Here is a 15,907-nt window from a genome sequence, read left to right as displayed (position 1 = left end):
AAATAACATACAGACGCACCCCGACAGAGGGCTTAGGTGGTTTGGCAGGGGCAGGCAAAACTATCTCAGCCACCTCAGAATGGTGTAGTTTTAGGTGTGGTTTTTCATTGAGAAATTAAAAGCGGGCTTTGGTCACTATTTCCACTCTAGCATTGCTCACCAAGAACCAAAATATGTTATTTCAATATATCATTGTTTGCATCGCTAAAATTCGGACGTATACTTTTAGAATTTGCACTCCATACCTTCAAGTTATATAAAGTAAAAAACAAAACAGGGTAACCCTATTTGTTTCTCTCAATCAAGTCTAGCCTTAACATTGTACACTAGCTTCCCATTCTCTCGATAATCTCTCTTTTTCTAACAACGCACTTTCAGTTTTAATTGGCGTGTCTAGGCTTCCTTAGTTCAGTATCGGGGCGCTGACTTCCTGTACATGTATTTGCGTTGAGGCTTATTTTTCCATAGTGAGCCAGCACTCTTTGTTGTGTAAACACCCCACAGTAGTCCAACCGCGACCAGGGAGAGTAAGTACAGCTGTTTCTTACGGTCAGGACAAAAGTTTTTCACCGTCAGGCCCAACTCTCCAAAGCATGGAGTGTTTCTATTTCAAAACTTTCTTCGTGTTAACTTTTTTCATTCTCAACACTAAGTCCCAAATGGATCATGTGAATGACTCGGGTACACCAGAAACGTCGACTAGTAGCGAGAACACGGAGGCCAACCACAGAGGAGCACACACACAGTACCCCATGGATGGGGGTTCCGTGGTGCCTCCCATTGGTGGGTCCGTTACCGGAATGAATCATTTTGTGAACACCGAGGCTCAACCACCGGGCAGAGAAGAACCGCCGGTGGAACAACGCACCGAGCAGGCTCCAGAAGACAAAGAGCCAACTGATACCGGTAGATTCGTCTGCCAGCCCCACATCACCATCCACCCACCTCCCGCTTCCACAAACTCAGGGACTTGCTGTAACTGCTCCACGATACGAGACATTATTTCCTCCGAGTTGGCGAGATTTTTTGATAGCTGTCGTCAGGTGCAGGGGCGAGATAACACGGAGCGCCAGTTGGAGCAGCTTCACACTGCCGTCTCAGATCTTGCCGTGGTCTTGAAGGCGTTTCAGCGACCAGGAGCACCGTTGCCAGGTAAGACATGTAAAACAAACTAACAAAAGTAAGGATTTTATAAATACGGCAAGATTTGCCCGATCCTTCCCCCAGAGAAATTAAAGTATTATATTTCGTTTTTATGCAAGTCGCCAGACACACAAGGTGTGGGCTACAATTGTTTTTTCAGAGGCCGTTGCCACCTACTCATAGGGCTGAAACAGGGTACCCCTTTTACACTACATACGCCATGAGCTCACAGCCAGTGCCGGTGTCAGATGCAATTGTGTCCGCCATGCAATACTGTCCGCTCCGGACACTTTTTCATATGCAATCGTGTCCGGGGCTATGCAAAAACCGTCCGGCAGACATGTACACGGGGTGCGCGCGTTAGCGAGCATGCATGCAATGAAGTGACCACGTATAAATTATGCAGCATGAATATTCACGTATTTTATGATTGCAGCGATACCCAACGGCCGAACATTTTCCATGTCATTCATGACATGCACTTAGCTTGTAAAAGAAATGGCGAACGTGTTCCGTCGACCAAGGGCGTTTAATTTACTGCGAGGACGATTTTGCACGGGGCGGACACAACTGCATATGCAAATGTGTCTGGGCGGAGACACTTGCATTATGCAGGAGCGTCCGGGCGGACACAATTGTCTATGCAAAACCGTCCGGCGGACATTATTGCATATGCAGTAATGTCCTCCGCATAGTATAGCATAGAGGACATATTGCATGCGACACCGGGCCATTCTGCAGTAAGTACAAGGAACTGTCTCGGTTACCTTTGATTTGATTTGGTTTGATTTGATTTGATTTGGAATGGTTTACTAAAAACAAAGACCATCGCAGCCAAAGGCAGAGTTGCTGCCAAATTACAAAGAGTTAAAAATACAAGGAAACCACAGCAACAAAAACCTATATTTAAAAACAAGATTTAAAGATAATGATTTACAACGATAGTGCTCCATGAAAGTTCAGACCAAAACCGCCTCCAATTTGTAATGGATTTTCGGGAAGCAATTTGTTGAAATTATATTTAAGGAAAACGTTGCTTAGGATCGGACGAGTTGATCTATAAAAAGCGTTTGTAACCGTTTTTTATAAAATGCATATGGTTGGAAAGATGTTTTCAAAGGAGAATATAATGATCCACACAAGTTTGCCTCGAAATTGCGTGGTTTTCCTTTTACTGTGCGAACTAACACGGTCGGCCATTATTTGACTCCCATAAATGGCCGACCGTGTTAGTTAAAGGGAAACCGTGCAATTTCGAGGCATTTTTGTGTGGATCATTGTATTCTACTTTTACAACATCTTTCTACCCATATGCATTTTATAAAAACGGTTACAAACGCTTTTCAAAGACCAACTCGACCGATCCAAGGCAACGTGTTCCTTTAACCTATAATATTATAAACCACCATTATTATAAAAAAAAATTAACAAGGGAGATTTTATCATCGAATTGGAAGATAATCATGACAATTTATCAAAATTAATATATTGCACATTGATCGTCTAATGTTCAACTTTAATGTCTGATGGAACATATTATTTTTTACGTTATTCTAATGAAGAAACTTGACCAGAACATAGATCTATGAAATTATTTCCTCGTCAGACTTGTCACCTCGCCATTTCTCTTAACTGGCTCCAAGCCCATTAACCAACATGTGTGTAATGAATTGATTGGATTCAGTGAACACTATTGGTAATTACTCAAAATAATTATTTTAGCATAAAAACTTACTTGGTAACGAGCAATGGAGAGCTGTTGATAGTATAAAACATTGTGAGCAACGGCTCCCTCTGCGGTAACGTAGTTTTCAAGAAAGAAGTAATTTTCCACGAATTTTGATTTCGAGACCTCAGAATTAGATTTTGAGTTTTCGAAATCAAGCATCTGAAAGTACACAACTTCGAGTGACAAGGGTGACTTTTCTTTCATTACTATCTCGCAACTTCGATGACCAATTGAGTTAAATTTCTTTCACAGGTTTGTTATTTTGTGCATTATGTTGAGATACACCAAGTGAGAAGACTAGTTTTTGACAATTACCAATAGTGTACAGTGTCTTTAAACAGAATAGAACCATTTTGGTCTTGCATCTTTTGATCATAGAGCATGTTTTGATAGACAAAATATCAGAAGTATCAAACGAGTATGCATTTATGTGAACCAGGAAGGGGGAAAACCAGCACAGAGGTCATAATGGAGTGTCGAGCCAATCTGGAATGAAGAGCCAATCTGGAATGAACAACCAGCTCTTGCCTTAACCGTTCTTGGCCAATAAATTGAGACGGGTCACTGGGGGGTAAATTCCTTTATGAAACTTGGGATGATTTTAAAATTTGCCTGCATTGTCAATGGGTTCAAGGTTATATGCTCGTAGGAACATTTCCGATTCAAGGCAGATTGCGCAGGGGTGAATACTCAACGCGCAGTTTCAAAGTTTTGTTTTGAATGCATCTTTGGAATTGTGAACGGTGCTTGTGAATTTTAACCATTTCTGATGAGTGGTCTCAATGCATGGTTTTCTTATTAGATCTTTCATCAAAGGGGAACTTAAAGATGATTCCATGAAAATAAGGAAAAGCTTAGTTTGATGCCTCCCGAAGCCAACCCGGTTGGGTCTTGAAGGGTCTCTAAAAAGTTTGGATTTAGATTCTGTATAATCTTCATATTTTTTGATTTTTTTAAATTTATTTTTAAGGAGTGCCCCCTGAAAAAACAAGCATATATCCCATAGGGATAGCTAAGTGCGTATTTCAACAGACCATTCCACGATAATAAAACAAGAAAAGAAATCAAATAATGGTTATTGGACTATGCCTCACTCACTAGAAAGTGATGAGAGACACAACAACTAGCATAACCTGCAATCATAGTTGCCGTAAAACAGGACGTTACTTAAAGACAGTGGACACTATTGGTAATTGTCAAAGACCAGTCTTCTCACTTGGTGTATCTCAACATTATGCATGAAATAACAAACCTGTGAAAATTTGAGCTCAATTGGTCGTCGAAGTTGCGAGATAATAATGAAAGAAAAAAACACCCTTGTCACACGAAGTTGTGTGCGTTTAGATGGTTGATTTTGAGACCTCGAGTTTTAAACTTGAGGTCTCGAAATCAAATTCGTGGAAAATTACTTCTTTCTCGAAAACTACTCCACTTCAGAGGGAACCGTTTCTCACAATGTTACATAATACCAACCTCTCCCCATTACTCGTTACCAAGTAAGGTTTCGTGCTCATAATTATTTTGAGTAGTTACCAATAGTGTCCATGCCTTTAAGGTATTGATTTACTCTACTAGAAGTTTAATTGTTTGCGATTATTTCTCTTGAAAGAAATATGTACAAGTGCAAGAAGGACACGGGCCCGCCTATAACGTCTCCTTTGTTCTTCTTACCACGAAAAACTAATATAAAATGGATTTGTGCAGGGCATCGACTGTAACCAAGTAACTTAAACCTAGAATGTGGATTCGATAAAAGCAAAACATCAGGTAGTCTGGTTACTCCTGACCTTTACTATAACCTTTCGTATGTGACATATTGGCAGTCAAGATAAAACATATAAAAAATGTCTACCTGACTTCGGCGGAAATGAAACGAACCCGGGAAATGTAATTAGAGGGAGGTTATCTACCTTTAAAGGGTACATGTAGTTATACTGTTAATTCAATCCGTGCACAGGGAAAACGTTCACACCAAGCGCCTTAAACACTCCTACATGGAGTAGCATCTTCGACAAAACAACAACACAATTCTCCTGCAGACGAGCAGAGTATACTGTTTGAAATATCGATACCACACCCGCTCTTTTCCAAGAGCCAACACTCCCTCAAAAGATAATTATATTATACATGGTTGCCGCAATTTATATAATTCGTGTCATATTCGGAACAAAAAATGACATGTAAAACAAAGCCTAGGTCATTATAAACACAATCACAGAAATCAATAAATAAAGAATATCTAAGTGAGAAGGCAAAAAGGCAAGTCAAAATATAACAAAACCATTACAGAAGAAATTGTATTATTAGTATTTTTTTTTTACTTCTTATTCTTCAAACCATGTAAAGTTTCAAACACCATTCAAAATGATTACCGACTCAATACACAAGCTTGCTCAGGGAACCATAACCTTACAGGCTTTGCTTCTGTATGGGTCCCTCCACAGTTTTACGAATGTCCATGCTATTAACTCATCATTGAACAGCAGTGGACACTATTGGTAATTACTCAAAGCAATTATTACCTTACTTGGTAACGAGTAATTGGGAGAGGTTGTTGGTATAAAACATTGTGAGAAACGGCTCCCTCTGAAGTGACATAGTTTTTGAGAAAGAAGTAATTTTCCACGAATTTGATTTCGAGACCTCAAGTTTAGAATTTGAGGTCTCGAAATCAAGCATCTGAAAGCACACAACTTCGTGTGTCAAGGGTGTTTTTTCTTTCATTATTATCTCGCACCTTCGACGTTCAATTGAGCTAAAATTTTCACAGGTTTGTTATTTTATGCGTATGTTGAGATACACCAACTGTGAAGACTAGTCTTTGACAGTTACCAATAGTGTCCACTGTCTTTAACTTCCAATTTACATTGCATTTAATTTGATTTTGATTGTTATTTTGATACTGTGGAAATAAACTGATTGATTGATTGTGACTTTTTAGGTTCCGAAAGTAATTTTGGTGACCCGTAATCCGGACAAACGATACACCATGGCTCTCCCGGAGTTCCGACCAATAATGGCCTGAGTGTCATGATTTTTCTGTATAGTTCACTGTTGCGAGTTTATAAAAAGATTTGAATTTGGAGTTCAGTCCTAGTTCATGACTTCTAATTCAAATACGTCAATACTTTCTGCCATAAGGTGTTTGTATGTGAAAGGTCACGCGCTTTTCAGAGAAACAATGTTAATCTATTCCCTTGGAGTGAACTTTGACATTTAACATTATAGATCATCATGACTTGACAGTTGTGTATGTCATGATTTGGGACCCGTATCTATAAATCCAGGCACCTGAGCTTCCGAGAATGTGCAGGGGTCGAAATTAAGTGTATTTCCATGGTAGTCAGCAGGGCTAGTGACCAATAATTTTTAGTAGCCCTGATTAGATTTTGGTAGCCCGAAAGACACATTATGTCTCGCGTCACGGCTCAAACTTTACAATACACCAATAACATAGTTCTTTATTGTTTGTGATGATGATTTCTGCATTATTTTTCCACTAGCCCGTCGGGCTATCAAACTGGAAAAATGAGTAGCCCGGCTGTAAATCTGGTAGTCCCGGGCTAGCGGGCTAGTGGCAATTTCGACCCCTGATGTGAATTCTTAGCTTGAAGTTAACCACTTCTGCAATTCGTTGTTCATACATTGAAATTTCGTGTGTTTGCATTCTTGCATCAACATTCTCCTGAGCTAGATCGCAAAACATTCATTTTGTACGCCTCAAATAAATCGTGACCCCAAAATCCTCAATGTTTCCCAGTATGTGCCTCACCGGGATTGTGGCTGCTTCCTCAAATCTGGACAATCGTTGCAACATTTCCCCCAATACGCAGGTCCTTCAAAAACTGTATCTAAAAAACAAACCACTTAAAAAGTTAACAGCCATGACAGGGAAGTCAAGTTCATAACTTTCAAAACACGCCAGCGAGAGTACAGTCAAGTCTCAGCATCGAGAGGGCGTGTGAAATTCTAACACTGACAGCTCACAAAATTTGATTGAATATGGAATATGATATTGCGCAATTGGTTGACCTTAACAACCGAAGGGCAAGACACATTTTTTATCAAATTTGGCAGTGCAGTGACTTTTTATTGTAAAAAAATAATAAACTTACACAGGTGTTTGGTAACTGTGAAATTGTGTCATTGTTTTTGACAGGTTGCATTTTTGTATGAAGGTCAGATGCCCATGTTTTCCCAGAGATAGAGCTCTTCTGTTAGCATCAACGCGCAATCGGTTAAAACCAGGGCACAATTTCATAGAGCTGCTTAAGCACAAAATTTTGCTTTAGCCAAAAAATCATTGCTTAGTAAAATCGGATTACCGACCAAGACTCCACTCAATTGTTATGCTCAGTGAACAACAGCTAAATACCAGTCACAATCAATGTATATGTCATAACATTTTGGCCAGTAACTTGTGTAAAATAAAGCTGTTTTCGTGCTTATAAGCAAATTTTGTCTTCTGTCGATTCTTGCGTCTTACAATTAATATCTGTTCAAGCTCCTCTATTAATCGTGATACAGAATTGTCTACTCGATCAAATATCTTGATTATAAAATAATGCTGGCTATTGGAATTGAATAGCTTGATAATAAAGTCGGTTATTGGAATCGAATATAATTATCATAATATCGGTTATGGGAATCGAATATATTGGTTATAATGTCGGTTCTTACTCTATGGTTATTGGAAACAAATATTTTGATTATATTGCCTAACGGTTATTATAATCGAATAGCTTTGTGTGTTTCGGTTATTGGAATAACTATAAATTGGATCATGATTGGACATTCCTATACAAGCCCCCATCCCCCACCTCCCCGTCACTACCCTCAAAGGCTATCGCTCTTCCCATGTGCTCCAGTTGGTTTATTAAGTGACATTAACGTCAGACTCGTAAGAGGAACACTTTTTAGTTCATGCAAGCTAATGGGTCCGCCATTTCCCCTTTGACACTGATTGAAGTTGAGTCATTTTTTTTTCTTTCTTAAAACGATGGTTAAAAGACAGACATTTTATCGTGCACACCCACATCAAATACTAAAGTAGAGGGAATTGGCTGACGTATCAGATAGAAAAATATGTGTGTCACCCAAGAAAGGTGTATTTTCTGCAAAATTGAGCCGTTTTGGAACGCTAGGTGGCAGCAGACTTAGCTGGTGCATGAATACATTGTTATTGGAAATGTATCCCCATCACTAAACTGGCAACTAGCTTTCCAAAGTCTCTCGTTGTTTCAACGCCTTATGGTTAGAGGCGTGACTTTCATTATTACTTTCACAGGAACACAGGAACAAATACCATAAGGGAATTGGTTAGGGACAAAGTTGGAATACTGACAGGGCCCTATAATTATGATCTCTATAAGATAGAACATTGCCAACAATACCTTTCTGATCTGAATTTGCTCATTTAAAACGATTATTTTACAGCAAATTTAGTCGTTCTGCCCAAAGACTGTTCTGAGGTTCAAGCGAGGGGAGCAACGAACAGTGGAGTGTATGTCGTTCAACCCCTAGACTTCGCCAGGTCCTTCCGTGTCTACTGTGATATGGAGACAGACGGCGGTGGGTGGACGGTAAGGATTTTAAGATCTTAATATATGGAAACAAACAAGGAGATCACTATACTTAAATAGTTCAAAGTCTAGCTGTTGAACAAAACGGCAGAGTTAGCACATACAAACTCAAAACTTGTTTCGCAGGAACACTAGTTTAAAGAAACACAGTGCACCTCTAGGTCTAATCAGTCTGAGTCAGAGTGTAGCTTTCCTTTTAAAGATGCTCAAAGCATGGTGGTCGAAATGTCCAGTTTCACCATTTAAAAAGGAGAAGTATTTACAGAATTAACACGAATTCAGTTCGTGTTAAAGCCATTGGACCTCTTCAGTACAGAAAAAAAAAGTTCACAGATTTACAAATAATTTACAGGGTTTACAGAAGGTAATGATGAAAGACTTCTCTTGAAATATTAGTCCATGAAATGCTTTACTTTTTGAGAAAACGGTAAAACAATATAAATTCTCGTTAACGACAATTACGGATTTGTTATAAACACATGTCATGACACGGCGAAACGCTCGAAAACAGGAGTGGGTTTTCCCGTTATTTTCTCCCGACTCCGATGTCCGATTGAGCCTAAATTTCCACAGGATTGTTATTTTATATATAAGTTGTGATACACGAAGTGTGGGACTTGGACAATACCGTTTACCGAAAGTGTATAATGGCTTTAATGCAAAGTTCAAAACTAAACTATTAGGGCACATGTTTGCCATCGTGGGCACAGCCCTCTAACAACAGGGCAACAACCACAATGTCTTTTGTAAAACAACTATCGATGGTTAATGCCATTAAGGTATGGTTTCGAGATTTTCTTTTTAAAGTTCTTCTCGGCACATTTGCACTGAGAATATTGTAACAAACAAAGAGAAAATTGCAGGTCTACGAGAAAGAAAAACAATTTATTGATGGTAAATTACATTGGGTAATGGTTTCAAGAAGTTCTTAGCGACAAAATTTCTACTGAGAATAAAAGTGTAACTTAACGTGTGTGCTTTGTAGGTGTTTCAGCGCCGTCAAGACGGCACGGTTGACTTTGACCGTAACTTCGCCAGTTACCGTCGAGGATTCGGCGACCAGGAGGGCGAGTTCTGGCTCGGCAATGACAACTTACACCGTATGACTGCACAGGACGAGTATGAACTGCGTGTAGATCTTACGGATTTTGAGGACGAGTCGGCTTTCGCTGTCTATGATCTGTTCCGAGTTGGCGATGTTGCTGATAACTATAGACTAACCCTAGGAGAGTATCATGGAACTGCGGGTGAGACACAACTTTCTTTATCTTACTATTTTCCCGAACGAAACATTATCTATATAAGTGCACACATGTATTCGTCTTTTTCCCCTGTTATAGGCCTATGTAATCATTGCAAGGTTGCGCATTAGAGTAACATTTATCACGGTAGAATTTCCAGGTCCATGCAATCACTGCGCATGTGTCCTGCCATTGCAGCTTATAACAGTAAAAAATAAGCCCGCAACGCAAAAAAGTCGCTTCAGACGGGCACCGCCGAATAATGACAAAATAATGGTAAAGCGCATGCACGTTAATCCGGAGGTCGTTGGTTCAAGTCCCACTCTAGTCAATTTGTTCTTGAATGTTCAACCCCACAAACAAAAGTCAAAAGATAGTTGCCGCCAAAGAAAAACAATCGCCGCTCCCCCTCAAAAAGAAAAAGAAAAGATGGGCATAACTTTGTTAACAAAACTCATCAACCCATTTATTCTACAGGTGACGCGATGGCCAACCACAACAACCAGCCCTTCACAACTAAGGACCGCGACAACGATAACTGGGGTACCAAGAACTGCGCCAAGGAATACCACAGTGCCTGGTGGCATAACAGCTGTTACTATGCCTCATTGAATGGTGACTACCTCGGAGGTACCACTGGAATCTACGGCAAAGGGGTATTGTGGTACCAATGGAAGGGCTATTATTATTCATTGAAGACATCTGAAATGAAATTTAGGATGAAGAACTGACGGGTGTAGCCAGTCATGTATTGGACTTTTCTATTGTCAGGTACCCTTGCATTTATAGCCATTATTCTGTTTTCAAAACCATGTTGAATCCCTTACGTCATTTGTATTGATTGTTGAATAATGTGAATGTAGAAACTATAATAACTATATTCTTTATCTTACATTCTTTGACATTTATTATAACAACTGCGTTAAGATATATGTTTTGATAAAGTCACTGGACACTGTTGGTAATTACTCAAAAATAATTGTTAGCATAAAAACTTAGTTCTGGTAGAGAGAAATGGAGAGATGTTGATAGCATAAAACATTGTGAAAAAACGGCTCTCTCTGAAGTAACATAGTTTTCGAGAAAGAAGTAATTTCTCACTCAAATATTTGAATAGAATTCGAGACCTCAGCTGAGGTCTCGAATTCAAGCATCTGAAAGCACGCAACTTGTGTGACACTGGGTGTTTTTTCTTCCATTATTCTCTCGCAACTTTGATGACCAATTGAGTTCAAACTTACACAGTTTTTTTTAATGCGTATATGTGTTGAGACACACCAAGTGAGAAGACTGGTCTTTGACAATTACCAAAGGTGTCCAATGCCTTTAAAGTATGATTATGGATATAACCACAATTAAACAATATCCGTTAAAACATGACAAGGATTTCTTGGTAGAACTCATTCATTCATTTTTTTTTCCACACACAAAGAAAAGTGATATAATTTACATTATTAAAGAAAACGTAAGTACATAAGAATTTTGTGTGAGGATGGAGGTCTCCAAGAAGCATCAGCTTGTCGAGTAGAGACCCCTCGAATAATACAAGTGAATGGCAATTCAATTCACATGGTTCAATTCAAGAAAGCTGCACACAGGGTTCTTTTAATCAAATCAAAGTCGGAATTATTTTGTCTAAAGATAATTTGCAACATCTTCCTTGTCAAAGTGTGACAGTTGTCTAATCAATAATTGTGGCTGACCAATGTCATGTCTCAACCATCTACGAATTCTCATCATTTCACGAGTATTATATGCTGCACACTTATTTCCCTTCCAACATCATTTTGCTTGAATTAATTTGAACTGAGAAAAAAAAACGTTCATGCTACTTCGCAGCGGTCATGCGAATGGCAAATGGTTTGGTTTACTACGCCAGAACAATAAATGGCACAACGGACAAATAAAATACTTTTCGAGAATATGAGTTATATAATAATAGTTTCTTCAGACAACAAGGGATGTGGGCTTGCATGCACGGTGATGCTGGTTTTAAAATGGTGAAAACTATACGAAACGTATCAATGTTCAGCGTATGTACATGAGCCTGAAGTTTTGGCCAGAACCCCAGCTTAATACAGAAAACGGTCAAGCGATTATCCAATGAACAAGGTATACGCAAGAGTGCGCTAAATAAAGTGGCTGCGTATAACAGAAGAAAGAATGTCTTTTGTGCAAAACAAAACTACTTTGTGGTTTCCTCATAATAAGGGGCGCCGTTATTTTGTAGGGGAATTGCTGTTCAACCTTTCCTAAGGAAAAGTTTCCGTATGGCGCCACCACTTTTTCATTCGATATGAAATAATATAGTATCTAATTTACCTCAATGAGATATCCTTTTTTGTAAAAATGAGTGAAAAGGTGGTGGCGCCATACGGAAAGTTATCCTTTTATTAGATCGTTCTCGCTGCGATTGCGTTCAACAAGAATTTTATTCGAGTTTTCCTGCGAAACTCAGAATGCGAATTTTTAAAAATAACTAAAACGTCCACGGTGTTCATAACAACATGATCCATCTGAAAAATCCACTCCAATAACTTACATTACAATACATCTCATAATAAGGGAGCACCAATCTTCCTGCCGGCTCCCTTATTGACTTCTTTTTGCACAGCTTTCAAATTTAAAAGCTTCGAGTCGCCGAACCCAAGGCAGTCAAGCTCATGTTGTTACTTATTTCTTTTAAGAATAATACTTCTGGGATGTTATGCCCATTGTAATTCATCAACATTCAAATTGTTATAATTCATTGTTTCATTGGTAGTGAAGTAAAATAAAAAGCTGTCAATTCAATTCACTTACCCCAAAACACTGATAACGATGAACATCCAACTCGTCCAAGTGTCATTCACGGCGATGGTCAAACCATTGAGTTATTCCTCCATGGTCAAACAAACGGTAGAACCAATTTACCGCAACCTACACATTTTCCACAGATAAAACTAGGCTTAAAAGCATCCAAAGGACTTGAAGCGAAGTCTGGTGGTATACAGTTACACTGGACAGTCAATAAGGGTTTTCCTGGTTATCCAAAATGAAGCTTTAATGAAGTTAAAGTCCAAGGTATATAAGAGCAGAAAACTGTTGCGTCCAAAAACTACCCTCGAGCAACTAGCAAAACAAGATGGCGTTGCCCATGAAAATCTAAAGCACATGTCAAAAGTCAACTGCTGTTGCATGACGCAAAAATATATATATAAATGAACAAAATAAATTGCTATTGCATAACTTCCAATTGCCCCCAACGTAGGGGCCTATTGACCAACCAGCCATATTTCCCATAAGTCATATTAATGTGTATAAACTAATGAAGATAAACTAAGTAGTATTATGAATTGTACACATTTATATTCATCAAGGGTTGTAATGTAATAATATCCTTTGTAAACAGATGTTCTGACTGATATATAATTTTCTCTATTTACCGTATGTTAACAAGTAAGTTATTTGTTGATAGTTTTAGCTTAAACATTTTTAATAAGTGTAAACGTTGAACGTCTTAGAAAATCCTTACGAACTGGTCTAAACTTGCCTTTTTTAGATTTAATTACAGACATTAAAAGGTAAACAATTTTGTACTGTTCTGCCCAACTGCTACAGGTTTAGCGCAAGAAATATCTGTTTAGCAGAGCTGAAATAAATTGGCCCGGAATCGTACGGAATGGCAGAAATTTCTTGAAATTGAGACGGATTAGCTTTTATACTCATCTTAAAGGCAGTGGACACTATTGGTAATTACTCAAAATAATAGTCAGCATAAAACCTCACTTGGTAACGAGTAATGGGGATAAGTTGATAGTATAAAACATTGTGAGAAAACGGCTCCCTCTGAAGTGACGTAGTTTTCAAGAAAGAAGTAATTTTCCACGAATTTGATTTCGAGACCTCAAGTTTAGAATTTGAGGTCTCGAAATCAAGCATCTGAAAGCACACAACTTCGTGTAACAATGGTGTTTTTTTCTTTCATAGTTATCTCGCAACTTCGACGACCAATCGAGCTCAAATGTTCACAGGTTTGTTATTGTATGCATAATGTTGAGATACATCAAGTGAGAAGGCTGGTCTTTGACAATTACCAATAGTGTCCAGTGTCTTTAAGTCTGTGTACTTATTGTAGGGAAAAAACACAGTGTTCACGGATTTACAATACACGGTTTGAAGATAATGATGGTAGAAAGCTTCCCTAAAAAATATATCTTGCTATATTGATGTGGTTTTTGAGAAATGGGTAAAACAAGTCAGGAAAATAATTTGAGCATTAAAAACGTATTCGTGACATTGTTTTACACATTTTTCAAAAACAGCACCTCAGTTATAGTAGTATTTTAAGGTAGCTTTCTACTATCATTGTCTTCAACAGTTTAATGTTGTTCTGTGTGCATTGTGTTTTGTAATACAAAAAGTAACCTAAAACTCATGCTTTTGTAAGTTAATCTTTTTAGACTCACCATCGTATTACGTTTTTGTAAAGATATATACAGTCCACATAAAACAATGTAAATTTAAGCGGGTATTTTTTTTTAAATTCTGTATATACGGGACAGAACTATAACTTCGCATAAAGTTTAATAATTTTAAAGTATGTTGTTAATTTAATTATATCTCTGTCACGCAGCACAACCTTTTTTGCCAGGAATTACTTCTTTTGTGACGTTAAAGGAACACGTTGCCTTGGATCGGTCAAGTTGGTCTTTGAAATGCGTTTCTAGAAACAAATGATCAACACAAACATGCCTCGAAATTGCACGGTTTTCCTTTTACCTCGTCGACTAACACGGTCGGCCATTTATGTGTGTCAAACTGTTGACTCCCATAAATGGCCGATTGTGTTAGTTCGCACAGTAAAAGGAAAACCACGCAATTTCGAGGCAAATTTGTGTGGATCAATGATTCTACATAAAAACATCTTTCCAATCATATGTATTTAATAGCAAACGGTTACAAACGATTTTTATAGACCAACTCGTCCGATCCAAGGCAACGTGTTCCTTTAAATATTGTTGTCGATTTCCCGGTGAAACCAAGGACCTTGGGTCCAAACCACACAAGTAATTATTGACGTCAAAATGTGCAGATTTAAAGAGCAAAGGCGTCAGTAACTTTGTTGAGGTCATCCAAAGTTAAAGTGGCAAAAAAAACATACATGCGGTTTCGAAGTAAAGCCATTCACACATCCCTTAAAGAAATCTCAACACAACCAACCTTTGACAAGGTCAGACTTGGTGGTCTCGGTTTAACGAAAAGCATTTAAAAACAAATCCACATTCATTGTGTTACTTCCACAGCACTACAATGCATAGCACTGCAATCAATCGAAATAAGAAATGATAAATTTCAAGTGCTATATTTTTCTTGTCTTTGACAGAGTCAATGTCAATTTTTTTTTCAGACACTGTGGGAATTGGTACACGCTTTATAACCGCTAGTCTTTGATATATAATTGGTATATGCTTTAGATACTCTCTCGAGTGAAAAAGCACTCTTTGAAGAGCCATATATGAGGGACAACTCTTTTTCGAGCGGTCTTCCACTCCTTTAGATTGAAGATTGCATCTTGTTGAGCGATTTGTCACTGTCCTGGAGTCCCCTCTAAAAGAGTGAAATAACCACCACTCTTTTTAAAGAGCTATTTGAGGGACAACTCGAAATGTAAAGAGTGGTGCTTTTCACTCTTTTACATGTACTAGTGCACTAAACTCAGGTGCGTGTACGAGTGATCCTCTCTGCGGAAGGTTTACCTCCGGCTAAAAACAGTCAATCTGTTAATACGTGAGTGACATTTCACATGTTACTGTCACCATGACACGCTTCTGTACAATTTGGATGCACACATCAACAAAAAAACAATGTTTAGATTTAAAATGTCCGTTCATCAAGGTTATCCCCTTCCGTTTACGCACGTGTCTCACAGGAAGCTTAGCTAACAGCATTATCTGTAAACCATCCTACATTTGTCCATGTACTAAAATTGGTTTACCGCACTTTTAAAATACAATGATTGTAGGAAATGCGCATGGTTGGTTTGATCGTGTTTTAATGTTACCTCAAAAGCATCCGGCGTTTACTATTTTAACAGAAAACTCAGCAGACAGATGCCGCAGCCCGTGAAACGTTCGAACCCTGTCACTGTAAACCACATTATACATTCATCATCTATGGTACATTCAGATCAGCGACCCTTTCGGATCGGATGTGTACATTTACAGTGCGAT

At 38.5% G+C, this 15,907-nt stretch overlaps 1 protein-coding gene across 1 annotated transcript; it reads left to right on the top strand.

Moving 5' to 3' along the window:
* The first annotated feature begins 477 nt into the window (after nt 1-477).
* LOC139948865 (ficolin-2-like) lies at nt 478-14,315 on the top strand. Its single transcript, XM_071947219.1, has 4 exons — nt 478-1,152; nt 8,309-8,454; nt 9,440-9,701; nt 10,173-14,315. The coding sequence occupies exons 1-4, from the start codon at nt 594-596 to the stop codon at nt 10,424-10,426; spliced, it is 1,221 nt and encodes a 406-aa protein (XP_071803320.1). The 5' UTR covers nt 478-593; the 3' UTR covers nt 10,427-14,315.
* Nucleotides 14,316-15,907: the final 1,592 nt, after the last annotated feature.

This window comes from Asterias amurensis, chromosome 16 (genome assembly GCF_032118995.1).
Source record: "Asterias amurensis chromosome 16, ASM3211899v1".
In the NCBI taxonomy this organism is placed as follows: Eukaryota; Metazoa; Echinodermata; class Asteroidea; order Forcipulatida; family Asteriidae; genus Asterias; species Asterias amurensis.
This window is presented reverse-complemented; position numbering and strand designations above follow the sequence as displayed.

Excerpts from the sequence above, each read along its gene's own strand:
- LOC139948865 (XM_071947219.1), top strand. The coding sequence starts at position 594 with ATGGAGTGTTTCTATTTCAAAACTTTCTTCGTGTTAACTTTTTTCATT. Across the intron at positions 1,153-8,308 it reads ACCAGGAGCACCGTTGCCAG|CAAATTTAGTCGTTCTGCCC; the intron begins GTAAGACATGTA and ends ATTATTTTACAG. Across the intron at positions 9,702-10,172 it reads AGAGTATCATGGAACTGCGG|GTGACGCGATGGCCAACCAC; the intron begins GTGAGACACAAC and ends TTTATTCTACAG.